This window comes from Amblyraja radiata, chromosome 29, assembly GCF_010909765.2.
Source record: "Amblyraja radiata isolate CabotCenter1 chromosome 29, sAmbRad1.1.pri, whole genome shotgun sequence".
Lineage (NCBI taxonomy): Eukaryota > Metazoa > Chordata > Chondrichthyes > Rajiformes > Rajidae > Amblyraja > Amblyraja radiata.
The window spans coordinates 9,031,553-9,052,909 of NC_045984.1; the positions used below are offsets into that span (position 1 = coordinate 9,031,553).

Here is a 21,357-nt window from a genome sequence, read left to right on the forward strand (position 1 = left end):
ATTCACAGGGGTTGAAAACGCAGACGCCACTGCCAGTTGAATACAGACACAGTCCATACTACTGGGATCGGACACAATTGGGACCATGTTGGAGGGGACTGTACCAGGTGCTACTACGACATCAACTGCCGTGAACATTGAAGATTACTCCCGTTGAAGACATCTGATACAATTGACTGTAAATGGAGGAGAACCAAGAAAGGACGATGGAGCTATTGACCTTACTTTTTATCCTGAGGTTGGCACAGATGGGCTGGACTTGGGGAAACACCCCTGCACCAAGATGTCCTGAATAAAGCTGACAACTGGCCTTATGTTTATAACACTGACCAAGGTGGATCCATTACCACAGATTCTTGAAGTAACCAGAAAAATGCGGCAGTCTATCCCGGAGCTACAGACCGAGCTGAAACAGATGAGAAATGTGCTCACCAATGCTCAGTTTGAAAATGACCATCTCGCTTCCATCACACAGCAGCTGAAGGAGAGCAATCAGGTTGTGGAGTTGAAAAACCTTGATTTTGGAGTGCAACTCAGTTACAGAACTGGATTGAGGTAAATCCCAGTTGGGTTCAAAGTGAGGAGCTGAGTTGGGATGGATCTGACAGCCAGTTGGCATTGATGGAGATGGAAGAAGAATGCTGGTTTCACACGCTGATGGACAACTTGGGAGAAAGAACGACTCGATTTGTGAAAAGAAACTACATTTGTGATGAATGTGGACAGACTTTCAAACAGCGGAAACAACTGTCAGTTCAACATATGAGACATAATTGAGCAAAACCTTTGAAGTGTGATGTTTGTGGTTTCTAGTGCAGGCAAAGAGCATCCTTGAAATACCATATGACCAAGCACAAGGCAGAAGCTGAACTTGAAATTGCTTGTGACCAATGTGAGAAGCGGTTCGAGAAGGCTCACAATTTGAATGTTCAGATGTTCATGGTTCACCCAGAATGCAGATAAAAACAAACTATTGAAATTGAATCAATTATTATAGCACACCAGAGATAAAGTCCAATGTCTGCAATGGGGTAGAGGTGACTCAGGCAGAATCCTAGCAATTGGAAGGACTGTTCAGGACTCTGATAACAGAGGGGAAGAAGCTAGTTGGTGTTGTGGTGAGGCAGGATTCCACTTTGCCACAGTTACATCCTGGACATGCATTCAAGTCGCAGCGTTGTTTTGAATGAGGGACTGTGCCCATCCAGTAGAAATAAGGACTCAATGGAGGAAGTTCTGGATGGTTCAATAACCCTTTTACCTCGGAATGGAACAGTGACTGAAAATGGTGAGGGTGATAATGTTGCAAAGCACCAACCTGTCCCAGTATTAGCAGACTTTCAGCCTTGTACATACAGTGGAGCCACTTTGTGGTCAGTTGATGTGGACAACTCGGAATCCCCACTGAAGAAGGATATGTTCTTGCGCTCAGATCCTGAATATGCAGAGTGCTCTTAGGAAAAAGTTCAGGTGCAAGATGCAACTCAACCATTAAATGTGAAAAAAAACAGTTAACTGCAATGAAGCATCTTGTTCTATAAGAAATGATGTTGTGGATGGTTTGGAGTCCAGTGATCTTTCTGAAAGGTATTTATCAAGTGAAGATGACAGAGAAATATGTTAAGAATGGCTCTTCAGATGAGTCTTTTCAACCATATTGGAAGAAGAAGAGTAAGTTACCAGTAAGGAAGTGCAATATTAAGGATGTGAAGAAACAATCTGGACACAAACGTGGCCGGAAACCAAAGTCAAACTTGGAAAAGGAGGATTTCACCACTGTGTATCGATGACAGTATAAGGGTTGCTGTGCTGTTTACAGAGGAGTTGACGGACTTAAGAAACACATAAAAGAGCAGCATGAAGAGGTGTGTGAAAGACCTTGCCCCCACCCAGGAGGTAACAAGGTGTTTCTGATTGATCGCTACCTGCAGCTTCATGTAAAGCTGATCCATACAGAAGAAAGAACATCTTTACAGATCAGGAGGAAGTGCAAAGCCTTTGGTCACAACTTCGGAAAGACAAACCACATTTGATCAACAATCTTGAAGCATTTTGATCTCTATGGTATGACCAAGGGTCTAGAGAGAGAGAAGCTGAACATTTTGAAACAGATGGAGCTCTTGAAAGAGATTATGCCTAACCCTATCCAGGAAGACAATGACTCAAACCTGGGGGGTGGGTAATCAGTGTGATGACAATCAGGACATTGATGAGGATGGCAATGATAGCGTTTCTGATGAGAAGGACAATTGCTGTTTTGTTCCCAACCATGACCAGATCGATACCGATGGTGACAGCAGAGGAGATACCTGCAAGGACTTTGACAACAACATCCCAGATATCTATGACATGTGCCCAGAGACAGCACCATCAATGAGACTGACCTGAGGAAGTTCCAAAGGGGACGATGCAGATCGTTCCTAACTGGGTATTGCGCAACAAGGGCAGAGAGTTACTGCAGACCCCCAACTCTGGCCCTGGCCTTACTGTCGGATTTGAGGAGTTCAGCTTCAGTGGCACCTTCTACATCAACACAGACTACAATCTACGCTGGCTTTGTCTTTGGCTTCCAGTCCAGCAGCCGCTTCTACGTAGTGATGTGGAACCAGGCCATCCAAACCTACTAGGAGAAGCTGTCCAAACCCACGGATACGCTAGCGTCTAGATCAAGGTGATGAACCCCACCACAGGATGAGAGGGCGGGAGCATCTCACCTGTGCAACGATCTATGAAGAGACTGGCAACACCTTCGGACAGGTGCGAACTTTATGGCACAACCCCAATATCGGCTGAAAGGATTACACTGCCTACAGTGGCACCTGATCCATCGACCCTAAACAAGCTTCATCAAGATGGTTGTCAATGAAGAGAGTGAGTGGTTGCCATACCATTGGTTTGATGGACTTTGGGGTACTATTGAACTGGTTGCCCTACCCTGGTATGACATCAAAATGCAACACCTGGTACATATCTGTATTAATCTCCATTAATCATTCCTCAGCGCACCTGCCCAATCAATTGAGATCATGCTGCAATTTGTGATAACCATCTTCGCTATCTATGATGCCACCCGCTTTTATGTCATCTGCCAACTTGCTAATCAGACCATGTACATTCTCATCCAAATCATTGGTATAAACCACAAACAGTGAAGAACCCAGCATGATTCCTGAGGCACATGACTAATCACAGGCCCCTAGTGAGAAAAACAACCTTCCACCCACAGCCTCTGCTTCCTTCCATGAAGCCAATTCTCTATCCAGTCATCTAGCTCTCCCTGGATCCCATGCGATCTAACCTTCCAGTGCAGCCTACCATGCAGACCTTATCAAATGCCTTGCTGAAGTCCATATAGACAGTTAAGCTACAGCAAGTAAGAATTTCAAAGTCCGTAATGCAGAATCCATAAAAGATCATAGATGTGAACGTTAGTGTTATGTAGTGTTCAAGTGCCTGATGGTTGCTGGGAAGATGCTGTTCTTGAACCTGGTGGTCACAGTTTTCAGGCTCCTGTACCTTTCTCCCGATGGCTGTAGTGAAATGCGGCTGCAGTCAGGGTAGTGTGGGTCTTTGATAATATTAGAAGCCTTTTTGAGGCAATGCCTCCTTTTGATCCCTTCGATAGTGAGGAGGTCAGCATCTATGACGTATTTTGCAGTCAGCTGTGAAATTAAGTTTACAGCCTACCTTAAAGAAAATCACCCACAACAATCTGAAAATTCCTGTGAAATGGATTGTTTTTTCTCAAACATTAATTACTCTTTGGAAGTAGTCTAAGGGGATTTCTAGCATCCAGTTTTGGGCTGTGCTCAGCAGCCAATTGTGTTAATAAAAAAGGTGTGCAGAGAGAGCACATTAAGAAATAATGAAGATAATTTTTAAGTGATTTTTTTAAACATTTTGCAGTTTGAGGCAAATAAATTTGGATTGGGTTAAGGTAAACGACGAGATTCGTAAACAAAAAATAAAATTGAACATATTCATTATTTCAGAGAGTATGGATCTGAAAATAAGACACAATGGATCAGGCAGCATCTGTGGAGAAGATGGAACATGGACATTCGGGTCAGGATCCTTCTGATTTTGAAATATTTATCTGAGAGAATGGTATTCCAATCATTTAAGATCATCCCCATGGAGGTTCGTACGCAGAAATTTTGCAATAAAATCTCAAGCAAAAAAGGCGAGACAGTTTGTTTACAATGAGAAGAGGTCTTACAACTCTAGTATGCACCAAATCTGTTCCAAAACTGTTCCAATATTTAAGATATTACAACCGATTTCAGAAGGAGATTCCAAAGCACATCATGTATTACAGTAAATAACAAAGAATACATTTCTGCACCTTTTAAGTTCCTGTCTGTTCCCGCTGATTTTGTTTGAGACATCCGCGTATCAGCCTTGGGGGATGAGGGAATCACGAGCAGTAGTGTGTAGATTCCTGCATTTAACTATACACGTGTCTAATCCAGAAGACGTGTGGATTTTACCTATTGTAACAGTAAGAACAGGGCAGCATGACTTGTTTTCATTGCAAGTTACACACCCATGTAATTGTGGTAATGCTTAGTTCCACACCATTTACTGACACACCCTGCTAACCAATTTAACCTCCATACTGAGAGGAAGTGATCATGATATTCTCCCTGTTCCTTTCAGCTGAGCTCAAATGATTTCTACTGTTCAAGGCAAGCATTAAAATAGTTAATTGACTTAGCGTAAGAATATGACCATTCCTGGGATACAAAAGATATCTATAAAATCTGTTAACATATAGTCAATGAATTACCACAGAAGGTAAACTGGATATTGAATGAAGGAATAGTATGGTAACATTGCATTATTTTATATTCTCACTATTTAAACACCATTTAAGTTCCATGTAATGTTAATGCATACAGCTATTCATATGATTAATTTTTTTGTTCTCTGTTGGATTTTACTGTCCCAATGATAGGATTTTAGTGAAACTAAATATCATGAGAAAGTTGTTCAAAATTTAACAGTATGATGCATTGAAAAATATAGTTGTTTCATTCTTTACTGTCCATTTAGATTTCCTTCAAAAAAGCAGATAAATAAATCAATCATGAAATAGTGTAATGTTATAAGATAGACTTCAATGCCTTTCTTCTAATAGGTCACCCTCATCTAGCCCTGTTCTCTATGCCATCAACTACACATGGCCGTTGCCAATACATATTGCACTCATGAAAATAGTAATCATCAACAAACTGTTGGAGAGAACTAACTCCACAGATGCCGCCTGACCCACTGAGTTTCTTCAGCACTTTGAGTTTTGTACAAGACTCCAGCATCTTTAGCTTATTATAGAGATAAAGCACGGAAACAGGCTTGTCGGCCTACGGACCCCGCACCGACCTACGATCCCCGTACATTAACAGTATCACTACACATAATAGGGACAATTTACAATTTTACCAAGCCAGTTAGCCTGCAAACCTGTACATCTTTGGAGTGTGGGAGGAAACCAGAGATCCCAGAGAAAACCCATGCAGGGCATGGGGAGAATGTACAAACTCCAAACCGACAGCACCCAAAGACAGGATCGTAATCGGGTCTTTGGCGCTGTAAGGCAGCAACTCTATCGCTGTGCCACTGTGACGCCCTGTATATTTTCTTGTGACTCCATTTTACAGCTGCACTGCAAAATCTCTTCAAAGTATACCTACATTGAAGAAGTTTTTTCAAGCCCTATCTCATTGTTCCCCCTCTATGATAAGAACACTCCACAGATGCTGCCTGACCCATTGAATTCCTGCAGCATTTTGTGTTTTGCTCAACTGTTTAAGTTGTTAGGCTAGGCAGGGCAATGCTGGGTACTGAAACTGTAGAGATTTGGGGGAGTGGGGGGGAGAGGGGTGACCCTTGGAAATTAATACAATCAGGACATGACATAGATATAGATTAGGTGAATAGCCACAGTATTTTCCACAGGGTAGGGGAGTCTAAAACTACAGGATTTAGGATGGGTTTCCCGTTTTCTAATGTCAGAGAAGGAAGCTATTCAGCCCTCTGAGTCTAAGTTCTAAGTGTATTCCCATCAAACCCATTCCTCCATATATTTCCTTGTAATCTATTCTCTTTCACATGCACCCTCAATATACCACCACCACCCTCAATATACCACCACCAATATACTAGGGATAAGTTACACTTGCAAATTAGCCAAACAACCCACAAGCATGTTCTGAACACCCCAAGGAAATCCATGCAGGCGCAGGGAGATCATGGATGTACTGCCCTCTAACTTTGAGGGTTTTGCACTGTTTGGCGATTTCTGCACCAAGAACACAATTTATGGTGGCGCAGCCTTGCTGCCTTACAGCGCCAGACACCCAGGTTCGATCCTCACTACGGGTACTGTCTGCACGGAGTTTGTATGTTCTCCTCGTGACCTGCGTGGATTTTCTCCGGGGTGTTCCGGTTTCCTCCTACACTCAAAAGATGTACAGGTTTACAGACTAATTGGCTTGGGAGAATTTTAAATTGTCCCTTGTGTGTACCGGATAGTGTTAGTGTGCGGGGATCGCTGGTCTGCGCGGACTCAGTGGGCTAACAAAGAAAAATGGGGAGGTAGACAAAAATGCTGGAGAAACTCAGCGGGTGAGGCAGCATCTATGGAGCGAAGGAAATAGGCGAAGTTTCAGGTCGAGATCCTTCTTCAGACTTATGTGAGGGTGGGGGGGGGGGCAGGAAGATAAATGGGGAGACACTCTAATGAGATGAGGATTAGGTGATAATCAAAAGTAATTTTGAGTTGAGTTTTCTGGTGACTTGATTTTTAATCAGCGTAAATAATGCAGCTAATCAACAAAAGCAATGCATTTGTGTGTGCAAGGGTACAAAGAAACTACATAGATTCATAGAGTCATACAATACTGAAATAAATTTACTGATAAGTCACCAACCACTGAGTAAAGGTAGAAAATAGCTTCTGAAAGATGAAGTTGTGCAGCGTTAGTCACATCATTATGTTCCTTATTTTGGAAATACTGGGTCAAATATATAGGAAAATGCTGGCTATCTAACATTTGATGTTCAGTCGAGGTTTGGCACGGAGCTGGAGAGTCTAGGAAATGGACTAAATTGTTTTTTCAATAGTATGAGATTTACAAATTAATCTGTCGCATCTGGGTTTCTAAAGAAGTTGAGGAAACATGGCGTGGGCAATGCACAGCAGAATAAAATAGTCAGCAATGAGGCTGAGAGATAGAATCCCCACTCCCGTGTCAGAGACCTAGATTCAATTCCCAGCTAAAACAAAATGGTCTCAGCTGCCAGCCACATCGTTCCGCCTGCCCCTGCTTTGGTTGCGTAGTAACACAGCTGGTAGAGGTGCTGCCTCACATTGCCAGGAGCCCAGGTTCAATCTGCATCTTGGCTGGTGTCTGTGTGGAGTTTGCACATTCTCCTTGTGACTGTGTGGGTTTCCGCCTTTGATTTCCTCCCATAACCCAAAGACTTGCCAATTAACAGATTCATCGTCTTATATGTAGGTTAGCGGTAGAATCTTGGAAAAATTAAATGGTTTGTGGGAACAATAAAAAATGGGATTATGGTTGGATTGGTCTAAATGGGTGGTTGATGGTTGGCATGGACCAAAGGCCCACTTTCTGTTCTGCATTTCTCAATGACTCTAATAAAATAAGGTGGAAGTTGGTATCTTGTGTTCCAGGTGCAGATGTCTCCACAAACAGAGTAAAAACAAATTCTACTACATTAGTCAGAGGATACTGACCCGAAACATCATCTGTCCATTTCCCTCCACAGATGCTGCCTGGCCCGCTGAGTTTCTGCAGTATTTTTATTTTGCTTCATCTTTCAGAAGCTATTTTCTACCTTACTCAGTGGTTAGCGACTAATTATCAGTTAGCCTATTAATCGCTGTATATATCTATGAACCTACATACCTTTCCAGTACCTTTGCTCACACAAATGCAATGATTTCATTGATTTAGCTGCACTATCTAAGCTGATGAAAAATCAAATCTCCAGAAAACGTAACTCAAAAGTACCGAGTTCCTCCAACAGTTTGTTTTTAGCTCAAGATTCTGGCATCTGCTGTCTCTTGCGTGTGCATTGGCAGTGCAGACTTGGTGTTCAGCATATTAATGATGGAAAATCGCAAAGAGTGCAAATGATGTCCATGTTCCAATTCCTGATAATCAGTTCCCATTTGTGATACATTGTGCCAGTAATGCTAAATACTAAAATATACCACTTTCAACCAAAGTACCACATTAGATAAAAGTGCGTGAACACCTAATATGATTGCTTGAATTTACTTTGCTCTTAATTTTAATAAAATTGATTTTTAAATATTTAATTGTGACTAAAATCATGTACAATTGCACCATTTCTATTTTATTATCTTCACTCCTTAACGTAGCAGAAAGGCAAATGTTGAAATAATCGACTATATTTTACCACTGTAATTCATAATTAAGCAGTGTTATAGGAGCAAAAAAGGCTTTCTAAAAAACTGCATGCAGTTATTTAATTGCAATCGTACCCACGGCTTTAAGAACTATCCATAAAATAGCTAATGATATGCTATAAGTTAAGACATTTATCTCTACATTTTTCACTATTCGAAAATTATTTACTGCGGTTTTTACGTTTATACTTCAAGCCGTAAAAAATACCTAAGTAGGGATGTTTGATTTTATTGTCCTGACTGCAGAGCATCACAGTTTGGGATCAAGGTAATCATAGATACCTTCCTTTGAGTTCAATTCCTTGCAGACTACAAGCCAGATGCAGTTATACTGTACCTGCAGCTCTCCAAGGAGTAGCGCTTTCCTTTAAATTGGTAATATAATCATAATGTTTACAAAATCATAGGAACAATCTCTGCAAACAAATGAATAATTATGACATAATAGTTCTTAAAATTATAATCAAACAATGTCCTCAGGGAGCCGTTTTGTGGGAGTGACAGCTGTTTTATTATCATCATCTCACTTGGCACAATTAACACATTTTTTTGGGTAGCAAGCACATTAGAAGTGAGACTTCACTAGATTACAAAACAAAACCCCAAATAATGACAAAGACAAATTGCAATAGAATTCTTTAATTTTATTTTTGGGAGCATTATTTAAAATGCCAAATAAAGGTTTTAATGCCGAACCACTTGTTACATTCACAATCATCTTTATTGGCTGATTATTTCCACCTAATCTTACTCCTGCAGTCTGCTTCATAACATTTGATGGATCTATATTTTACAGATATCCTGTAAACTACCACATTTTTGGGGAGATGGATGGCTATAATCTCAAGTAAGAATTTTCAGACATTACTCTTGCTCTCTCGGTTCTGAATGCATTACCTTAATTATAATTTGTAAGTAATCCCTATTCTTAAAAGGTTTAAATTGACAGTCTGAGATATTCCATTTAATATTTTACAATGTAAGTTGAAATTTAGAGTTGAAAAAATCATGAATGGTTTAGTTAAAACAGCGAGAGAGGAAAGCTGTATCCATTTGCAAGTATGTTCACTTAAGAAGTTGATAACATCTTTAACATTCTTCATGATACCTGGAATGAAAATGGGGTTGAAATTGCTCTTAGATCTCCATCCGCTGTATCTATTCCCCTCCCCTTGACTTCCTCATTGGCAGACCTCAATCATTGCAGATTGGCAACAACAACTCCCTCTCACTGACCATCGACACACGTGCATCTCAAGGCTGCAGAGCCCTCTGCTCGCCCCTCTTGACACCCATGTCTGTGTGGTTGTGTAGCTCCAATGCTATCTATAAATTTGCCAATGATACCACTGGTTTTTGGCCGAATCATGGTTGATGTTGAGTCAGCGTACAGGAGAGATAGAACATCTGCTTGAGTGGTGCCGCGACAACAAACTCTCACTCTAAGTTAACAAAACCAAGGAACTAATCATTGACTTTAGAAAGGAGGAGTTGGGAGATCAAGTACCAGCTTTCTTGGTTGGTCGGTGGTGGTGAGAATTAGCAGCTTCAAATTCCTTGGTGTTAACATCTCGGATGACCTGTCCTGAACCCAGCCCATGGATGCATCATGAAGGAGGCGCACCAATGCCTCAACTTTCTTAGAAGTTTAAAAAGATTCAGCATGAAACTGAAAACTCTAACAAACTTATAAAGTATGTATTGTAGAAAATATCCTGGCTGGTTGCGTCCTGGCCTGGTATGGCAAATCTAATACAAGTGGCTGCAGTGAGTGATGGACTCAGCCCGGTCCTTCAAGAAACAACCCTCTGCAACATAAGAAGCATCTACATGAGATGCTGCCTTCGGAAGATGGCACGATTTTCCCTTGTACCTGTATCTCACCGTACTTGCGCATATGACAATAAACTCGACTTGGCCTACATGGATATGCTAAACCTGCAAAAGAAATAGCTATTATACAAGAAATAGAATGAGTGTGTTTATCAACCAATGCAGTGGAAACTCCAATCAATATTAAACCTTGACTTTTCAGACCACAACTATGCCAGCACACAGTTCTGGTATTGCAGGCTCCTCTCCCATTCGAGGATGTTTCCAATGCTTGAAGACTTCAATAGATATATAAACTCCACATAGAAACGTTTGCAGGAAAAACAATAAACATTGTGGTAAATGGTAGCAAAATAACCCTGTGCCATGTATCAAACTCATCTCTGTGCAGCCGACAAGGAAACAGAACTCTCGACCTGCGTGCATGCATTCCATCGAATCACCTGCTCAGAAACAAAGAATCTTTATACTTGTTTTATTCTGGTAAACTGCTTAGCAATCCAAACAATTTATGAAACTGCAAAATCACTGCTTAATCGATCTGCTTCCATTGGATTTCTTCACTTGCTGAACTCAGTTCAAGTTCATCAGTTCCCTATTCTTTGTGGTCTGCAGCGTTCCACCTTGATAACATACATCATTGTGAGAAGCACAGTTGCCAAACCAACGCTGTTCTCTTCCGAGTCAGCTATTTCTCAATTTTCCTTCTTTGGAATAAAGGACAATTGTTGGTCTTGTTCGAATTTTGCTTGCCTCAGCTTTATTTGTATGCTCCTACTTAATTAATGCTGATCCACGCTGTGTGATTATTACATAAGTATTAATATTACATCTGAGATCATAGGCAAACAAAGAACAGAGAACAGCAAAGGAACATGCCCCTCAGCCCCACTCAGCTGCATTTCAACTTGGTTTGGCAACAGCTCTGGAGAGTACAAGAAATTGCAGAGAGATATGGATCTTGCCCAGTCCATCACCCAGACCAACCTTCCCAATATTGACTCCATCCACACGCCAGGCTGACTCGGAAAAGCAGCCAGCGTAATCAAGGACCTTTTTCACCCTGGTGATCCTCTCTTCCGTAGGAGAGAAGATATGAAAGCTTGAAAGTATGTACCACCAGACTCAGGAACGGCTTTTTCCTCACAGTTAGCAGACTACTGAACAGTCTTCCCATAAGCTAGGATGTAATCAAGAACGTACAACCTATCTCATTGTAGACCTTAGACTTTTACTCTGTAACTGTAAAGCTAAAAGGCTGTAATGTTATATTGTGCACTCTAATATTTTTTCTCTTTGCACTAACTGTTGTACTTGCGTATAGTATGATTTGACTGGATAGCACACAAACTTTCTACATGTTCATGTGCCTCTCTAAAAGCCTCTTAAACAATGCATGCTATTAAACAGTCAGTCTGATGAACCTTCATTTAGCAATGTTACAAAATTTTGAGATTTAAAAAATCAAGTCTGTAATTTATCCCATCAGATAAAGCATAAAAATAAATTTAATTTGACACCTAATTCACTTTCATATCTCAAGTTATGGCCATTTACATACTCGGAAATTAGCATCTTGTTCCCTATTGATTTTCAATGGACATAACAAAAAAGCTGTGATCGTGGACAGTCAAAAGCCCATAACCTTCTTAAAAATTAAGAGAACTGAATGAAATTTTCAGTTACCGTAGATTGAACCATTCTGAAACAAATATAAAATAATCTTACTTGGATAACCTGAAATTAAAGCATATAATTAGTTAGTTACCCAAGTGTAGCTAATTTCAAACTTCAATTACTAGATCTAAACATCTATCCATTTCTTAATAAATGATTAACATTTTTAAATAGCCTAAGTGTCCAAATAATATTCATAAATAATTCACAATAAAACATGATTTTTAAATCTCATTTACATTAATTTATAGGCCAAATGGAAGGAATTTAGTGTTTAATTGCTGTAAATTAAAGTCCATTTTAAATCAGCTTTCTAGTGGGATCCTGTGAACGCGCTGGTTTAGAACGTTCACATTGCGGTAGATTTGTGCCCTCAAATGCCCAGAAAAATACTGCGGGATATAATGGGCCCAAAATGAGCTACTCGCAATATTAAACTTTGTATAAAGGGATCTTAAGAAGCCCTTTTTAATGTAAAAATCATAAGATCATATGACATAGGAGCAGATTTTTTAGGCCATTTGTCCTATCAAGTCTGCTCTCCATTTGTTCATGGCTGATCCATTATTGTCTCTCAATCCCATTCTCCTGCCTTCTCCCCATAACCTATGATGCCCTTGATAATCAGGATTTCAAAAATAGTCAGACTTTGAGGAGATTTATCTTCAAGAGAGTCATACTGATAAGACCGTGTTAAGTCATGGTCATTGCATCAATTGCAAGTGACCAGACATGGCTTGCCTTGGATTTTGCCCTGGAGTTATGGGGTGGCACGATGGCGCAGCGGTAGAGTTGCTACTTTTCAGCTCCAGACACCCGTGTCAATCCTGACTACAGAGTCTGTCCCTGGCCATGATCAGCTGCGACTTGAGCAGCCTACCTTCTATTATTTGCTCTATGCGACCCTGACAGCTGCCGGTGGTCGCGGGTTTAGAGATTGATTTTTAAACTACTACAACTATTATACGAGGCCTTTAAAACTAATAATAGCTTTTGCGACGGGGTCTTCCAGCGATTTTTCGTTAATAATTAACTCGGCTGAACATCTTCGATTTGAACAGCCTAGAGAAAATCGCGTTTTAAACCCGCCCCCCTCTAAACGGCGCCAAAATCGCGCACACCCGCAGCGACAGATTTTCAGCGACGCTTCAGGTAGGCTTTGCAACATACCTACTTCATTATATTTATTTCCCAAAATTCCAATTTGTGCATAACTTTATTCTTGTCTATTCAGATACAGTTACTTGGTTGCTGTTAAAAGGATTACCACAAACAACGTAACAAGAAGACACTAAGTGCTGGAGTTACTCGACGGGTTGGGCAGCATCTCTGGAGAACATGGATAGGTGATGTTTCGGGTCGGGAACCTTCTTCAGAGTCTGAAGAAAACTCCTGACCGAAAACGACCACTATCCATGCTCTGCAGAGATGATACCTGACCGTTGAGTTACTCCAGCACTTTCTTCTTTTTGCGTATGGCGTGCACAGCCTAAAGTTGTAGGACAACTTGTTCTATTTGATCTTATTTGATTGTGCACACCGGGTTGATAACATTCGTCGAAACAGGGCGGACCATGCGAAGGTTGCAATCTTCCACCCCACTCCAGCATTGTGTGTGTACTTTTATAAACCAGCATCTGCGGTTCCTTGTTTCAATGAAATAGTAGCCTGGTTTCATAATTGCATCCAAACCAAATTTGATAAAACTTTTGTTCAAAGTTTCTATAGCATTCTGTTGGGAGGTACTTTGACCTGAAAATTTAGCTCTGCATTTTTTCTTAACAGTTGCCAACTGACTTGGTATCAGTGCTGGACAGGATGTTCAATAATGGGGCTCACATGCAGCATGTCTCGCGCATATGAGTGATGTGTAAACCCTTCAGGGCTATAATCAGGCGCTCCTGGCTGGAGGTTGCCAGGAAGATATCTAGAAGGACTGGAGTGTACAGATAAATGTACATATCTGTTCTGTTTTCTGCTGTGGGATGAAGTAAAAATCTCTTGTTCATATAGATTAGGTGACCTCCCTTATGTGATCAGCAAACTGTGAGATGTGGCAGAGATTAGATGCAGAATGATGCTGCAGGGCGGTATTGATAATCCTGACCTCCATGGGCAGAGCAATCAAACCTCATGTATAAGTAAAATGTGAACTTGCAGGAGGTTCCAGTTGCAGTGAGGGCAAAGAATGCTGTTTGAATGTTGACCCTTTAAATAGTAACGCCTCAAAGCTTCAAACAGGACTGGTTATTCTTTGGGTAATTAGAAACTAGGCGGCATGGTGGCACAGTGGTAGAATTGCTACCTTACAGCGCCAAAGACCTGGGTTCGATCCTGACTACGGATGCTTGTCTGTACAGAGTTTGTACGTTTTCCCCGTGATCTGCGTGGGTTTTCTCCGAGATCAGTTTTCTCCCACACTCCAAAGACTTACAGGTTTGTAGGTTAGTTGGCTTGGTATAAATGTAAAATAAATGTAAAATTGTTCCTAGTGTATGTAGGATAGTGTTAGTTTGCTGGGATTGCTGGTCGGTGTGGACTCAGTGGGTTGAAGAGCCTGTTTCTGCACTATATCTCTAAACTGAACTAAACGCAGATCACTCAGGTTAAAAATTCATCGGTGAATAAATTTTGCATCTGGTCCTACTGCTGAAATATTTGAGGGAATTTTACTCTGGGAAAAACGGAATGAAAAATGGATGAATGAAAATTTTGCTAAAAAAATGAGAAGACAAATTTCCCAATCGGCAATTCCGGAAATTCCTAAGAAGGGAAGGAAAGAAGAAGAGTCCCAACCCGAAACATTACCTATCAATGTTCTCCAGGGATGCTGCCGGACCCGCTGAATTCCTCCACTTTGTGTCCTTTTCCCAATGGGCATTACGGGACAACATATAAAATATATGCAATGCACCAAACTGATTAACCTATTTTTTAGTATTACAGTTCAATTTATTTGGAGTTGTGTGAACAGATTTCCAACCCACTATAATCTGAAGCCAACCATAGCCCAATCAACTGAGAATTAATCTCTTCCTGAGAGTCTTTGTGATGTCATGTTTTTACCTGCTATATGATTCCATTTCAACAGAAGAGAAATGTGGACATTGCAAATGGCACATAGTCCGTGATTTTTTTGTACATGGAGGAGTGTAGACAGCTGCAAAAATCATTCAATGGTTTGCACTCCATGCTCAGTTGTGAGTTTCAACTACTCATGCATTAATTTAAGACTTCCCAGTATGAGTTAAGCTTGCCTCATTGTTGGTTTAAGTTGTTAGCCTGAGTAAATTCAGCCCATGGATTCTAGTGCTGGGAGGCTTCTCAGGTAGGTCACATACTTCTCGCTGTGTCTCCCTGCTCGCCCTCTGGCCAATCGCACCACGAGGTGGACAATTTTTCCTAAACCTGTGAACCAGCTTTCCCACTTGTGCAATCAGGAGTGTCCACTAACCCGTTCACCTTTCCTTTCCCTTCTTCCCATCAATCTACAGCTCCACCTTCACCTAACCCCGAGCAGCCAGTTACAACAGTCTTCATCCCATTACTTGCTGTTGAAATTAGGGTCCCCATCCCCAAAAGTAATGCCAAGGCAGAATGCCCAAAACAGATGTCTATGTAGGAGTCAGATGGATTGTACAGCATGTAAAACCTTGAACTACATGCACTATAGAAGGCCAATTTTTACAGTGGCAGCTAACTGTTTGGTGGACCAGTGAGCTCTTCTTTATCAATGGGTCTCAGTGGATGCCCTTCAGCTTGTGGGGACCCTGAAATGCAACCTAGCAAGAAGCAATTCTGGCTTCTTCTGTAAGAACCATGGTCTTCTCCCTCCATGCCTTAAAATGACTAGATCCTAAACTCTGGAGATAGCTCTCTATTTCTCTACCTCTTACCCCTCTTTTAAGATGCTCCTTAAAACCTATCTTTTTTGACCGAGCTTTTATTCACTTACCATGATATCTATTTGTATGACTCAATGCAAATGATGATTAATATACTCCTTGGGACATTTAATCATGCAAAATATATTGTGTTATTGCATGGTGTTCTTGAATTGTTCAGCTTTTCAATGTAATTCTCCAATTGTCAATATTACCGTATGAAAGTTTAATGAATAATGTTTAATGAATATAAACATCTACAGATGCATCGTAGAAAGTATTGTGACTAGTTGCACCATGGCATGGAACTGCAATTCTAAGGCACAGGAACACAAGAGGCTGAGAGGGTGCTAGACTCAGCCCGGTACATCACAAGCACAGCCTTTCCCTCCTTTGAAAGCATCTACATGAGACGGTGGCATCTACAATGAAAGGTGTCCACTATCTTGGCCGTGCACCCTTCTCACTGCTGCGGTTCGAGGTTGAAGTCCCACAGCGCCAGGTTCAGCAACATCTATTTTCCGCCAACAATCAGGTTCTTAAACCAACCTACCCAACCTTAACTCTACCTTGACAACAGGAAACTGCGGAACACTTTGGTACTACATTGGTCTTTTATCGCAGTAATGTCTTGTTTTTTGCACAGTGTTTTTCTTTTCACTCTCTTGTGGAATTTATGCATAATGTATGAATAATTTATGTTGCTGTGTGCTGTCTGAGTCCATGCACCTGTGATGCAGCTTCAAGCAGGAGTTTCATTGTACCTGTACCTCATGGTATTTCTTCATATGACAATAAACTCAACTTGACGAATCTTTCTGTGCACATTTCCAGCAGGCACTCACTTGGCCATTTTGAACGCATTAAACTTGGAGCAAGCAGAAAGGACAGACAATCTTTGTTGGAGTGAGTTGAACATTTATGCAGAAACAATTCTATTGGTTCTGTGCCCTGGCTTGTGATTAAAATTATTCATCAGCTACTTTACTGCGTTAAAAAAGATTAACATTTACGTATAAGGACCAAAAGTAATAGATCCTACCAAAATGAAATAAAAACTTTCGCCTGTTTTAATGAAATACATTTTACTGTTGCAATTAATTATTCCAATGGCAATCACGCTGTCATGAAATTGTTGCTCTCCATCTCTCATTTGCTCCTCAGATATGCCTCGCGATAATCTATCAAAATAGCTGTCGACTCGTACAGCTTTTAGAGTAAATTTTATGCACTTAAAATTAAGTTTATGTATTCGAGTCTCATTTGGAGCAATAAAATTTCAATCAAACCTGCAGTGCTTTGTGGAGAAAAAACGCAGCGCATCTGTGAATCCAACCAGCTGAGGAAATATCTGTGTTCAATATAGCTTTGGAAAAAAATTACCATGTTGGACTAATTACCACAATATTGCTAAGTTACACCATTTGCATGACTATGATAATAGACCTTCTTTATGAGTGGCTATATTCAAGATATAGGATTCGTGATTCATAAATCAGATGCTGTGGTATAATTAGACTCCAGTGATTATGCTCAGCATTGTACATGACATCTGCAGGATCTAAGTCCTATCACCTCCTCAGGATGTCTAAACCTGCTATTTAACCATTATTGTGCTTTCGTAATGCAGGCAATTCAGTTGAGGAGCAAAACTTCACATTCCGACTGGGTAGTTTGCAACACAACGGAATTTCCCAATTATAGGTAACTACATGACCCTCCCCACTCCCTTCCTCCAAATACCTCTCCCTTCTTCACCCATATACCACCCCCTTCCCCTATGAGTTCTTCACAAAGAATAGAACAAACCAAAAACCGAAACTCTGGACAGTGTGTCATTTTAAAGAAACCTCACGCAAATTAATTTTGCTTCGGAGTAAAACATTGTGTAAATGTCCTGACAATGAGAGCCATGAGAATCTTCCTCAGTGACCCAGCTGGTTGGATGGACAAGCAAAAAAATTCTACAAGCCTAGAAGGTCCTTGGTTTGATCACTGGTCTGCAGTCAGCTGAATTCAGCTTGTGGTGAGAGGGACACAGCAATTAACTTAAGAGCTCATGGGATAAAGAGAGATTGTTTCCCAATAACTACTTTCCACCTTGATTGCTGGGTTTGTCACATGAGGAAATATTAAGCAAACTGAGATAGAATAAGGAGATGCAAACTCATAAAAATAGACACAATTTTTATCTGGCTTGCTTGATTGGGAGGAGGCAGGTATGATGTTTCCCATGGCTGGGGCATCTAAACCAGGGTTCACACTCTCAAAATAAGGGGAGAGCCATTCAGGACTGAGATAAGAAGAAATTTCTTCATCCTGGTGGTCATAGAGTCATAGAGCCGTACACCACGGAAACAGGCCGTTTGACCACTTTATTCATGCTGACCAAGTTAGCATATAAGCTTGTCACATTAGCCTGCATTTGCCCTACAGCCCTATAAACAAATTCTATCCATATGTCTGTCCAAATGTCCTTTAAAATGATTGGTAAAATGGTGTAGCGGCGCCTGCTGGTGCACGCAGGTATCGAACCCGGCGTTCGGAAGCCGCGGTCACGTGACTCAGGAGGGGCTGCTGGTTTTTCGCGCGGTTTTGCTTTCGTGCGGCAGTTCAATGCTGACCATCGTTGTGGCCAGACATGTTGTGAGAACCTGTGAACTGAGAAGTTATTTTGTGAATAAAATACGTTGAAAAACTCAGTTGTCGTACTTGCGACCGCCAAAATGGTAATGAATCGTTCACATTCTCTGCTTAGAGGGTTGTCACTGAATATATTTAAGACAGCCTCTGATAGATTATTTGCTGTGAAGGGAATGAAGGCATATGAGATTGGTGCAAATTAATGATCTCATTGAATGGCAGAACATGCACAAGGATCAGAATGGCTTCTCCTTGTTTCCCATTCGTATGTTCTGATCACCAGCCTTAGGTCTTAGTAGACAGTTAAAACATGTTCATTTTGACGGAGCACAAAGGTGAGATGTCTCTTGTAGTTGATAAATGCACCCTCTCTGAGTGTTGACATGGGTGGAGTCCCCCATTGTGGTGGAGCTGATGCCTGTAGAACTGTAACAAAATGATTCTAGTAAGAGAGCGGAGGAAGGGTGAAAATGGGCATGAACAATTAACCAGGCAGAAAATGTGGCGGTCATTAATTGACATGTCCGTGTTGGTTATACAGCCATCATAGTAAAAGTGAATCCAATTCATGATTACACACGGAATTGTGGTTTCTGGAATCTTAAGCAAAACACAAAATGCTGGAATAACTCAGTAAGTCAGGCAGCATCTGTGGAAGGTATGGACAGACAACATTTCAGGTCAGGAGTCTTCTTCAGACTGATTGAAGAAGGTTCTTGACCCAAATCCTTGCTTGTCCATTCCCTCCACAAATGCTGCCGAACCTGCTGAGTTCCTCCAGCACTCTGCATATTGTTCAATTCATGGTTAAATTTCATCATGTGCACTACACAACTAGTGGATGTAATTTCTCATGAGATTTACTATGGAAAGGTAGAATACAGGTTTATATTTAATTTTCCCTTCTATCACTTGAGCCGAGATGGCTGAGCTATCACTTCTAATTACCCTGTTCTACGCAGTCTCGAAGTACATTGAATAGATTTCCCAAGGAAGAGATTGAGTGTTGGAGCAACTATCACTGAGAATGTAGTCATGGATTAACTAAAATGCAAATTCATGAATAATATTGTTAAAGAGTGGCACACTGGTGCAGCATTAGAGTTGCTGCCTTAAAGCAACAGAGTCCCGGGTTTGATTCTGACTACGGGTGCTGTCTGTACAAAGTTTGTCCATTCTTCCTGTGACTGCATGGGTTTTCTATGGATGTTCCAGCATTCTCCTACATCCCAAAGACGTACAGGTTGGTAGGTTAATTGGCTATGGTAAAATTGTAAATTGTCCCTAGTGCGTAGGATAGAACTGGTGTGAAGGTGATTGCTGGTTGGCGCGGACTCGGTGGGCCGGAGGGCATGTTTCCAAGCTGTATCTCTGAAGTCTAAAGTAAAGTCTAAAGGTGTTAGAAAATGGGGCATAGTCATGCAGCGTGGAATCTAGCCCTTCAGCCCACTCATCTATGTCAACCAAGAAGCCACATCTGCACGTCCCATTTGCCTGCATTTGTCTCATATCCCTCAGCATCAACCAAGATAGTACAAGACGCCTTGTGGCTGGAGAGAAAACACTCAAAAATATTGTTGAGGGCTCAGTGAGTTGAGTCAGCAGGAAGCTGAGCCCTGATAACCTCGTTAATCTTCTACTTAAGGGATAGAGTTAAAATAATAAATTAATGCACTGTGCAGTTAAAACCGTCATCATTCTTCCCAAACATCAAACTGCAAAAATGCACCTGTCCCAAATTAACTTTTAACAGACTTCTTTTACAAGCATCACCTCGGTTGCAGCATGTCTAATAGCCTCTCGTACTGGCAAGAACATTCTTTACACGTATCAATAGGTTAGCCGTTGTGGTATACAACAGGAAGTATGATCAAAGATTAGCATATTGCCTGAGATGAACCACCACCTCTGCCATTACTGGTTGGGATAATTGAGTCACTAAAGCCCAAATAATACTTCACAATCCCTGACAGTGTCTTTGACATTTTAAATACCGATGTTGGAGACGTCGGTATTTAAAACCAAGCATTTTAATTATGAGTGGCAAAGTTACATTAAATATCTTTTAGGCCTTTAAGTGGAAGATTAAAAATAACATAAAATATTCATGAGAATGAGGATATTCCATTTATATTCTCATCCCAAAGTGCTTATAATAAGATGCCATGTTGTTGTATTTAAATAGTTCTAGTCATGATTATTTTCATCAACGACCTTTTCAGAATCAGTTTAATTACAGCATGGAGCAAGCCCATTCAGTCCATCGAGTTCATGCTGGCTCAGTACAAACCAATTCAATGGCTAATTGCAAATAGACCCACTGCCCTGTCCTCTTCCTATTAGCCTGTGGTTTTTTTCTTATTTTCAAGTACCTATCCAGTTCTGAGCAGCATGATTTAATCTATCTCCACTGCTAGCCTGGTAGAACATTACAGATTCTAACCATTTGCTACATTAAAAAAAAATCCATGCTAAACCTTGGTTTCTTGGCTACTCAACTTTATTCAATGCTCTCAGGTTCTTGCCCCCTCTACCAAAGGGAATGGTTGGTGTCTATTGTGTCTACACCCTTCATAATTTATAATACCACTATTATATACCCCTTTTAACCTGCGTTTCAGGATCAACAACTACAGCTTCTCTAGTTCACTATGTAGCTAAAGTCTTTCATCCTTGGAGTTAGCGTGGCACAGTGGCAGAGCTGGTAGAGCTGCTGCCTCACAGCGCCAGAGACCCGGGTTCGATCCTGACAACGGGTGCTGTCTATGTGGAGTTTGTACGTTCTCCCTGTGACTGCGTGGGTTTTCTCCGGGTGCTCTGGTTTCCTCCCACACTTTGAAGAATTGCAAGTTTGTAGGT

At 41.0% G+C, this 21,357-nt stretch overlaps 1 protein-coding gene across 2 annotated transcripts in view; it reads left to right on the forward strand.

Moving 5' to 3' along the window:
* LOC116989290 (insulin gene enhancer protein ISL-1-like) overlaps positions 1-21,357 on the forward strand; it is a 183,811-nt gene that overhangs the window by 28,015 nt on the left and 134,439 nt on the right. The window contains exons 3-4 of one of the 2 annotated variants that reach the window (XM_033046515.1): positions 3,993-4,140; positions 9,258-9,308. In XM_033046515.1, the coding sequence (XP_032902406.1) occupies positions 9,293-9,308 (16 nt within the window). In that variant the 5' untranslated portion in view covers positions 3,993-4,140; positions 9,258-9,292. The remainder of the gene's footprint in view (positions 1-3,992; positions 4,141-9,257; positions 9,309-21,357) is intronic. The other variant, XM_033046514.1, reaches the window with a different exon arrangement.